Raw genomic sequence first — 11,090 nt, forward strand, 5'->3', positions numbered from 1 at the left:
CAAAAATAAACTGGGCCTGCAGATCACATTCCACATACGGAGTGCATTATGTCAGCCTGGCGCTCTGCTAAGCTCTGAACCAGATGCTCAGTGTGTCTCGAGTCCAAAGCAAGTCCGACGGTTGCTCACTGAAATTCTGACTCCGCTTCTCACATCTTATAAATTGATTATTTCCAAATTAAAATCTCAACATTTGATGCAGCGCTTGCCTTCCATCTTTTATTAGCGACTGAAAACCCATTAAAACCACAGTCCTGCAGGGCGTCTCAAGAAGTATGTCATAAAAGCGTCTTTTCTCATGTCTGATCTCACAGATTCTCTCGGCTGATGGCCTGTTGACTCTGGAGGAAGGTTAGTTTATGTCCCACTATATGAATATTCTGCACAAAACCTTTTTAACTGACGGCTCCGTGCATTTGTTTGCATTCAGATTTCATGCATCTGTCTAAGCTTTCCAAACTCAAAAGTGTTTCAAGTCTTTGTTCGGTCTGTATGGACGGACCTACTTGACGCACGTCCGTTACACCTGGTCTCATTGGTCGGTGTTTGAGGCCGTTATCCACACGGATCCTCTTATGGGGCTATTTGGAGCTGACGACGGTCGTCACGATGGTCTCGCCATGCCGGTTCTTGGCTTTGCAGATGTAGTTTCCGTAGTCGATCGTCTCCATGTCCTCCACAGTCATGACGCTCTGGGAGACCCGCGTGGTGTGATGCGTTCCTCTGTTCACCAGCCTCCAGGAAGTGTGGATGTGAACTGGCCGTTGGTCCTACGCAGTAAATACATTTTTAGAGAGCATAATTTACTTTAATTCTAGTGCTTTTTGTGTGTGTGTGAGAGGAATGCAATAAAAGCTTTGATTATATACTGGTGACGATCTCTCTAGTTTACATTTTATGATTCCTGACTTAAGTGTTTGAGCTTCTCTGTGCAGAATGAAAGTTGAAAGTTTTCGGGTTCTAATGGTTCTAGTTTTGATATATTTTTTAGTCTGACCTAGTTATGAGTCGTCGTGTGGCTTTTCAGCTCAGATTTTCTCCTACCTGGCCAGGGTAAATCCAGGTGAAGCTCAGGTCCATGTCTGGCTCCCCCAGGACTGTGCAGGTGAAATTAAGGTCGTCACCTCCTCTCGCCGATGTTGCTGATGCCTCAAGGCTCACAAAGGGCGGTCCACTAGGGACTGTCGGCGAGAGAAGGTTCACAATATCAAACGCCTAAACATGTCTGTCGTCACAGCGTGTTGCAGCACCCGTCAGCACGGCCGTCGTGTGGTTGCTGCCTTCCTACCCTCCACGTAGAGAAGCTGGTATTTTGTGGAGATCTGAGGGGTGCCTGTAGTCACAGCCTTGCAGTAGAAGACCCCCTGGTATTCTGGGCTGGGTCTCCGCAGGGCAAATCCCTTAGTGGGGTCATAGGTCACCAGGGAGCCGTTGGCTGGGATCTCCTTTGGAGGGACTTCCCTGTGCAGAGACACCTGAGCCTGGGTGGAGGTCACGCGGCAGGGCACCACAGCAGGCCTGTCCGGGCGCAGGTACACGATCTCAAAGTGGATGGCGGACGGGACGAAGAGGCTGTCTTTGTCTGAGTTAGGGGCAGAAATGTGGCGTTAATGCGCGTTTCACTGTAAATGAGGCCGTTTCCTTTGACATTTGTGACTGGAATGATCCGATAAGGCGGTCGGCGTCTTTGATGGCGGCTGGAAAACGCGCTCATTCATAGCAACAGGACTTCTTTACAGTGATACAGGTTGATAAAGGAAGCTGAGCCTTTTAGACTTTAAAAAAGGCAAAATAAATATCCTTTACGCAGCACGAAGAAATAAACTTTCAATCTGCAGGTTTTGTTCCAACCACTGATAATTGCTTCCTTAAATTAATTCAGAATCCAATCTGTAATTTCTGACAGTTTAGATGCAACGCCTCAAGATGCCTGCCCCGCTTTAACTTTGTGTATTTTAGCTTAGTTTATTTGAAACAGGGCAGTGTAAGTTCATTTACACTGCCAGGTTCAGCCAAGAGCCTCTGTTTTATTTATGGTCCCCAGAAAGGCTGAAGTAAAGTATTACTATAAGTACAAGTATTTTGTTACTGTAATGTGTTCAGATTTTGTACTTTAGCTGAATATTTTGCTGTTGTAATATGATTGTGTTCTCGCTTATGGAAAGATGAGTGTTGTTAGAAGAGAAGATAATGCATCACGGTGGTAAACCAGAATCTGTCCTGATCCTGCATAAAAATCAGCATTCTGAATATTTAATTGTAAAAAAAAAATAAAGCAACATGGTTTGATCGCTAATAAACTTGCGTGTTGCAATTACAGCGTAGATTAAAAAGATTTACAAACCATTGAACGCTATTTTTGTTTGGTTTTTTGGATTATACATAAAGTTCCGTTCCAGAAGTGAAATATCTGAATGAAATGATAAGTGACCTGATTCCCATGATGCAAGGTGTGTTGTGTTTTTCACCTGTGAAATAGATGTAGGACTCGTAGGTGCGCTCGTGGTCCTTGTCGCACTCGTTGCCGTCACACACAACCACCCAGCAGCTGTAGGCGCCCGTGTCGGCGGCAGAGGGCGACGTCAGGATCAGCTGACTGTACTTGTCGCTCTGTTTGATGCTGGAGGTGGGAAACATACGGCATTAGGACGCTTTTGCATTCATCTCAGCTCAATGCGTGACACACAAAGCTGGCGTGTGCTGCTGCACCTGAGGCGTGAGTCATTGAAGGCGTCCAGGTAGGGCGGGAACGACCATCCAATAGCGTCGCCTTTGCAGCGCAGTTCCATGTTGCCCCCAGGAGTCAGAGTCGTGGTCGGTCCCAGGCGCACAAAACGCCGCTTGTCCAAAACTTGGATTAACAGGGACTGGCCTCTCCCTCCGTCATCTCTTAGTCTGGGGCGTTTCGCCTTCGCCCGTTTCCCACCTGGACGAATGCGATTCTGTCCTTCATCCTGCCTCCTTTTAGCTTGTTGGCAAGAACCTTGGATACCCAGGGAGGATGGAGGAGAGAGAGATGGATGAGTGGATGAGATGGGTTTGATCCTTTAGAATTCAGGGCCAGGCTGTCTTGTGGTTCTACTCGTCTCTTTGAACAGGAAGTGTGTATTTCTCAGTGCTGCCATTAAGTGCAGAGGAAAGAACTAAATGATCAGCCGGGAGCTGGTTGGAGTTTCTCCTTCTTTCCCTCAGAGCGGCCACTTTAGAGGACATTTCATTAGGAATGCCTCAGAAGCCGCTGGTTTGGGTTGGTCTGCAGAGATACTGGGAAAAGCTTCATGCAATTCTTCCTGCAGTTACATTTACAATGTGCATGCATTTTTACAAAGGAAGCAGCAGATCGGTTTCGTTGTTTTGTCCGAGGAAAGAAAAGATTGTTTACAGATGAATCTTTGCCAGATTTGTGAATGTGAGCTACACCGTCAGAAATTCATCTCCACCCCCGACATGGAGACGACATCCTCCAACCATCCACTCCAACCATGATGACGGGACCTTTCCTTCACTTATAAAGACCGGACGAATATACGGAGATGACTTTACTCACCATTCTGGAGCTCGACACAGAGAAATGCCAGGCAAAGCACAGCCCAGATCTTCATCGTGCTTTGATGCCTCGTTCACAGAGTAGACTGAGTTGCAGCACCGGAGAGAGGAGGGAGGGTTTGGAGAGAGGAGGTCCGGTTCAGAACTTCCCTGGAACTCTGCAGGCTCCAAGTTGCCCAGTTTAGACTTCCAGCTCCATCCTGCTCACAGACTCGGAGGGAAAGGGAACATAACTTCTGAGCCCTGCTGTGTCCTTCCCTCGCCTCAGACCTGAGCAGCAGAAACATGAACTCCAGAGCCCTCTGCTGTCAAAGACCCATCAGTTTACGCTTTTTATGGGATTATCCGGAATACTGCTGTAATCAAAGTTTATTATAATTTGCTTCAGACTTGTCATCTGCTGACAGGACTGAAGCTCCGCTTAGCGTCATGAATCTAGTAGTGTACAGTTTCAGAATGCTGCTTTCCCATTAGCTCAATCTATAGAATAGAATCTTTGGCCCTAAATTTTGTCGGAGTCCAACATAGATTTTGTCTAAAGTTTGATCAGGTGTTCCTGATATCTCCAATAGTTTCATGCAAATCTGTAATACTTTTGGAGTTAAGTGTCTGTCACAGTGTTCCTGCAATTACATTTTTTTAATAAAAGCATTAATCCACCTCTCTATCTAACATTATGTGGTTAATCAATATTTCTTCAATTCACTCTGTGAGGTATCAATGACCCCCAGAAAAGGCCTTGGGGAAGTATGCCGGTACTCCACCTGAATGTAGACCACCAATCAGAGCTAAGGGGCGTGTCTGATCGAGTGTCAGTCATTCTTGCATTCTGCTTTTACCTTATTTATAAGAGAATGTCCCTCTGATGCTGCGTGGAAGGTGGGAGAGGCCGCATAGCTTGCTTCCTATAGGCCACATGGTGGCATCATCATCATCAGAGCTTTGATGTCAGAAGCAAGGGACTCTGACAGAACCAACCTTCAGGAGGAGAAAGAAAAGAGGCTGGAAATGGCTTCTTTGGGATTGGCGCAGGAGACTTGGACGAGTGGCCGCCCCACGGACGTTCTGGTTTGGGCTGGGCGGAGTAACCGTGAGATGAGCGGCATTTCAGTTTGTTTGAGTTTTGTTTTTGATGCCGCCGAGAGGAACTTTGTGGGTGGTCCATACGAACAGATAAAAAGAATACTGACTTTCATGTTTTGTCTCCTGCCCCGTTCTTATTGTGTTACTTTGTGACTTTATCCGTAACACCGGAAACGGTACAGGCTGTGTGGACAGCATGAGATGCTCCCAAGATAAATAGAACAGGATGGACGTGTGTTTCCAATTCACACATTCAGTTTGGAGAACAGCCAATGTGAGAAATGTACCGCTGAAATGCATGCCTGTTGCATGCCTGTTGCATTCCTGTTGCATGCCTGGTGGTGTAAGAGCATTCATCCATGAGAGGAAACCGACAGACAGACATTTCATGGTTAACAGCAAACTTAGCAAGCAGCAAATGTACTAAAGCGTGGGCATTGTAAGAATTACAAGATATCTTAAAACTCATATTGTGTTCCTGGTTGAGGAATAAGTATGAAATCATGCAGGAGGAAGACTGAAGCTTCCTGTTTTATACGTAGTAATAAAACAGGATGTTAGGATTTACTAATCCTGTTTGATGTTCAGTTCAAAGAGTATCGAAAGATGATTGATTTTCTTCTTCTTTTTTATAAACAATGCAGTGTCATGGTTTCCTCTCTAATCTATTCCAGCTGGTCGGCTAACAAGACAAGGTTGCCCCATTCTTCATCTCCGTCTGGAACCTTTTGAGTTCTCCTGCGAACAGACTGCAGCCTCGTGGGAAATGGCATGTTATTCCGTCACGCCACACGAGGGCGCACCACACTCGTATGTGCACTTCCGGTTCAGCACCGGAAGCTCGCTCTCTTTGGCTGCCATGAGGGGGAGCTGCTCCCTCCTCAGAGCGAGGGTGATCTAACACCGGCTAAAGACGTGATGGAGTGATGAATCTCTGGTTAATGGTCCTAAGATGGCGACCTCCAGCTTGTTATCTTCCTGTGTTAGCGGAGATTCTCCACCGGTGCCGGATGTGGAACTTGGACGTCACTGGATTGAGTTTTCTGACGGTACGTGGCTCCTGGTGGTGTTCATGTCTGCCTATAAATATGCACAGGCGATATTACTTTCTGGTTATTTCCGTTTTTGTTATAAATGCAATTTAAGGTTAAATCTGTGTTTTGAATGCGTCACCGTCGATTTTGATTCGGGCTGCAGAGTTCGAGCTGCCGCGCATGCCTGTAGTCCACAAGCTAGCACGGTGAGTTTAATGAACTACAACCACCTGGAGATGCTGTAACGACGCCATTTTGTTTGATGCTGTCTAGGATTTGGTTCTGAATCTGTTTTAGGAACCCAACCCACTACAGTTATTTTGTTGCACTGTTCCTTCGTGTCCACCATTCAGTCGTGTCTCTAGGCTCTGCTGAAAAGTTAAGCCAGCTGGGTTCATGCATGACCTTCTGTCGAGGGTCCACTGAGAATGACTGTTGTTCCCTTAGCTCTGGGGAAATGGTGCTAAGGAGCAGCAGTTTTTTCCCGGAGGAGCACTCGCGTTTGGTGGTCTCTTCCCTGGAAGAATCATCTGCGTCTTTACCCGACCGATCTCCAGAACCAGAATTGCCCTTACAAAAGTAAACCGGTCATACCGGCTGACGCAACGGACAGTCCTACTGAATACTCTACGAAGTTTAAGAAGATGAGCCTGGTGGTGAGTGTGGACACGATGGGAGCATTTCAAGATTCAGCCATCATTTATTACATATCTTTGATTACTGACCGCTGCTTTGTTTATTTTGTAGAAACTGTTCAGCAAATCCAAAATGGCGGGAGCTTCGAGGGATGAGAGCAAGAGCAGATTTCCAGGACGGCTTTCTCTGAGACCAACGGGAGGAACTCCGCTTTCACAAGCGCCAGCTGTTAGACCCCCACCGGCCACCTTGTTAGCCAGGCAGAGGGAGGCAACCCTCGGGAGGGATGAATGCAGGGCCTCCGAAGACGGAGGTACGCCTCGACCAAAGCAAGCGGGCACTCCAGGTACCATATTTTCACGACCATAAGATGCACCTAAAAGTCTTAAATTATCTTCTAAATGTGCCGAACGCCCTGTGGTCCGCGCGCCCTATGTCTTGTTGTAAGGCGGATGTAGGAGAGTGGATTGTTGGAGCGTTACGGCTGCTGTATCGGGCGCCTCGCGGAGTGATACGTACCGATGCTGCGCTTCACCATAGTATTATGGCGTGCTGACGAAGCGGAGTTCCAACTCAAGGCTGTCACTCCCGCAGCAGAACACGGGAATAGAGCAGCGGGCTGTAAAACCCCTCACCACACACTTTATACACTTTTAACAGTCAGGCGTTAATCTTCATAGATTGTTTCAGTATTATAGAATGAAAACAAAGATCAAAAGGACGAAATGAAGACGCCCACATTCTTCTATCACTATTATGGTTCATTTTCAATGGAACAGAGATGCACAGTGAAGTTTAGAGTTGAGGTCGTGTTCTTAATCTATCAATTGTTCAGCAGGAGGCTGAGCCCAGCCGAGAGAGAGGAGCCAGGACAGGGCTCCTCCGTCAGGAGACGCCAGACACACACACGCACACACACACACACACACGCACGCACACACACGCACACACACACACACACAAGAAGAGATATAGAGGAGGAAATTGAGTTGAGGAACCTTTTCTACCTTGGATTAGATGTGGCACGCACACACACACACGTACTGTAACGACAGATATAAAAGGTTTATGTTTAGATAAGTAGTAATTGTATTTGAGTTTGTGCTTTTGTTTTGTTAACTGTTTAGTAAGTTTGTGCTTTTATTTTGTTAACGGCCTTATAACACACATACATACACATACACCTGCACACATACATACACGCACACACATAGGAAGAGAGGAGGAAATGGAGTTGAGGAACCTTTTCTATCTTGGATTAGATGTGCCTCGCACGCACACACACACCTACATACATACATACACACACACACCTACATACATACATATACATACATACACACGCACACACACACACACACACGCGTACACACACATGAAGAGATAGAGGAGGAAATGGAGTTGAGGAACCTTTTTTATCTTGGATTAGATGTGCCCCGCACGCACACACACACCTACATACATACATACACACACACACGCACGCACACATATGCACACACGTACACACACATGAAGAGATAGAGGAGGAAATGGAGTTGAGGAACAACTTTTTCTATCTTGGATTAGATGTGCCACGCACACACACACCTACATACATATACATACATACATACACACGCACACATACACACACACACGCACGCACGCACACACCTAAATGGTAAATGGACTGCACTTATATAGCACTTTTTCCACCGCTTCGCGGTGCCCAAAGCGCTTTACATGAGGCCTCACATTCACCCATTCACGCACACATTCACACACCAGTGGGCGACTGCTGCCATGCAAGGTGCGGCCAGACCCACTGGGAGCAATTTGGGGTTCAGTGTCTTGCCCAAGGACACTTCGACATGCTGACAGTCAGAGCTGAGTCCTTCTGATCACTGGACGACCCACGCACGCATATGCACGCACGTACACACACACACGCACACATATGCACGCACGTACACACACACATGAAGAGATAGAGGAGGAAATGGAGGTGAGGGACCTTTTCTATCTTGGATTAGATGTGTCACACACACACACTCGCAGACACGCACACCTACACACACGCATGCACACACACACCTACACATTCACATACACACACACATTAACCCTATCCAGAGGGGGTATGAGGAAGAGCAAGAGAGGACGAAATGGAGGTGAGGGACCTTCTCTATCTTGGATTAGATGTGTCGTGGTTGCGATTATGATCTCCTCCTCTGTTCCCCCCCCCCCCTCATCACCAAGCATTGGATTCCTCGTGGCCTGTTGAGAGTCTAACGGGCACCGTTCCATTTTTGGAAAGGTAAATAATACATCGTTCTTCGTCAGAGCGCGGATGTTGGCATTTATAGCTACGGTTTAAACAGTCACAATGTATTTCTGCATTGACTTTATATAGCTAGGATCCTTACAAGCTAATTTAAATTAATATTGAGAAAGAAAAGGTTCTAAACTCCTTTACAACAACATTCGCACACCCTGCCCCCAAACAAAGCCGCTAACGCCGCAGGAACAATGCTAATTCACAGCCGCATCAGAAGTGGATAGACATATGTGTATTAGCAGCATTAAAACAAGTGTAATCACATAAATCCTAATGAGCTTTACCTCCGACAGAAAATGTTTCGTGCCAACGATGAAGAAGAGGAGAGGAGAGACCGGAGGACGAGGGCCATACAGATCCAGAACGAGCAGATGAAGCTAGTGGGTAAACTAATGCTAAAATTAAAGCGTGTGTTGCGGCTTCCTTCCCTGTTTTAGCCGCTGAGAGATGTGTGTTGGGTCCTGCGTATTTGTCCGACGCGCTAAAATGTCTGTACAGAGACGCGGAATCCAGGATGAGTTCACGGGTGCATTTATTGAGGCCCAAGTGTTAGTATTAAGTATGGCGGTACTAGCGATGTACAAAGTCCGAAAAATGTACTGCACGGATGAATAATGGATTGGTGAAAATGAACCATAAAATAATAATAATTACGGCTTCCCAACTGCCTCTCCCCGCCTCTCCAGTGTTCCAGGTGTGTGCGCAGCTTTCAAGCCTCATGCACGCCCGCACGCACACACCCACAGGCACACCACTCCCCAGCTATACTCACATTCAACACACGGGGCAGCGGACACACACGTGCATTCAGTGCTCACCATACCTGTCTTCTACAGTGTGCTTTCAAAGATAAATCTGTCAAGGCCTGTGCAACGTACTGCGTGCGCGTCTTCAATGTTTTAACCCCCTCGACTTAGCCCACCGTGGCGTTCGGATTAATTTTGATTTACACGCCACAATAAGTAGAGTGAAGTTTAGAGTTTAGGTCATGTTCAGTATTTCTGTGTACAGATTGAAGGAAAGAATCATAAGGGCAGAGGAAAAGATGGTGGAAGAATCAGCGGAGGAGCGGGTAGAGAGGAAGTTGGAGGCAGAGCGAGAAAAATCAAGGAGAGAGTTTGAGGAGGTATGGAACCTTTTCTTTTTTTCTTTTTTTTTTTAACTCTTTATTAAAACAAAACATTCCTTGACATAATTGCACATGTACATCATTTGCAAACTTGAAATATTAATGGTCACAATTAGAAAGAAATAGCAAGTATCCTGAAAAAGGGAACTAAAGAGAATGGTCTCGACGAGGGCTACGCGTCTGTATGTGTGCTGTTTAGTGTCAGGGTGTGTGGGCGTTGGCGTGTTGGTCGCCCGATGGTTACAAACACGGTTGACTCGTGTTTGAGGATCTCTGTGTGTGTGCGCGTGTATTGTTTAGTGTTGGGGTGTGTGTGTGTGCTGCGCTCGTCAACTTGTCGTCTTCTGCGTTGCAAAAGCAATAGCCCCTTACGCCTAGGATAGGCGCTCGGGCCTAATGAATTACACCACTGATGCAGAATGACAATGAATGACAATAACGCACGTAAAAGTTTTAAATCTTCAAAATGTGCTGAACGCCCTATCGTCCGCGCGCCCTATGTTTTGGTGTAAGGCGGACTCAGTCAGGCGCCTCGCGGAGTGATACGTACCGATGCTGCGCTTCACCATAGTAGTATTATGGCGTGCTGACAAAGCGGAGTTCCAACTCAAGACTGTCAGTCCCGCAGCCGTTTCACTTTTTGAATGGCGTTACTGAATTGAATGAACTTTTTCTTTATTGTAACTGTATGACCAGCAGCTGTTTATCTTCATGCCTCACAGAATATGTTTTGTGGTAAATAAGAGTCATGCAGCCCGTTTACATTCTAGAGTTTGCCAATCACTACAAATGATTCTAATTCTTCTCTTCCTCTGATAACTTCAGGATCAAGCTGGCGCCAGTCGGCCTTTGTTCCGGCATGATCAGCAGGAGGCTGAGCCCAGCGGAGAGGAGCCAGGACAGGGCTCCCTCCGTCGCACGCGCACGCGCAAGCACACACACACACACACACACGCACACACACGCACACACACAGATACGCACACGCACGTACACACATCTTTGCCATTTTCATTTCTGGCTGATTATAACGTTGATCCTTCCGTCTGCTCTTTGCACCGGGCCTTGTATGACACATCGCGAGATTTTGCGATGTCCTCCGCGGAGGGCAGAGGATGGCTGAGGAGCCAGTTAGTTAGGCAGTAAGTCAGTACACTCTCCACTGAACAGTGATAGAAGGCCAGCATCAGCTGCTGGTCCAAGTTGTTCCTCCTGAGGACACGGAGGAGGTGAAGCCTCTGCTGGGCCTTCTTCACCAAGGTCTTGGTGTGAGGAGACCAGGATAAGGCGCTGGAGATGTGGGTGCCCAGAAACCTGAAGGTGGAGACGGTTTGAAGAGGGG

General features: G+C 47.0%; 1 protein-coding gene and 1 long non-coding RNA gene across 2 annotated transcripts; one reads left to right on the forward strand and one right to left on the reverse strand.

The window, feature by feature from the left end:
• Positions 1-207: 207 nt before the first annotated feature.
• On the reverse strand, positions 208-3,746 carry LOC137894960 (platelet-derived growth factor receptor-like protein). The gene is made up of 6 exons (XM_068740434.1): positions 3,548-3,746; positions 2,710-2,983; positions 2,469-2,620; positions 1,289-1,582; positions 1,045-1,181; positions 208-770 (listed from the first exon to the last, which is right to left on the reverse strand). The coding sequence occupies exons 1-6, from the start codon at positions 3,600-3,602 to the stop codon at positions 582-584; spliced, it is 1,101 nt and encodes a 366-aa protein (XP_068596535.1). The 5' UTR covers positions 3,603-3,746; the 3' UTR covers positions 208-581.
• A 4,677-nt stretch (positions 3,747-8,423) lies between these two features.
• Positions 8,424-10,763, forward strand: LOC137895396 (uncharacterized). Its single transcript, XR_011105546.1, has 5 exons — positions 8,424-8,452; positions 8,541-8,598; positions 8,913-8,999; positions 9,631-9,745; positions 10,574-10,763. It is a non-coding gene; the product is annotated as an uncharacterized lncRNA (long non-coding RNA).
• The last annotated feature ends 327 nt before the right edge of the window (positions 10,764-11,090 follow it).

This window comes from Brachionichthys hirsutus, chromosome 6 (assembly GCF_040956055.1).
Source record: "Brachionichthys hirsutus isolate HB-005 chromosome 6, CSIRO-AGI_Bhir_v1, whole genome shotgun sequence".
In the NCBI taxonomy this organism is placed as follows: Eukaryota; Metazoa; Chordata; class Actinopteri; order Lophiiformes; family Brachionichthyidae; genus Brachionichthys; species Brachionichthys hirsutus.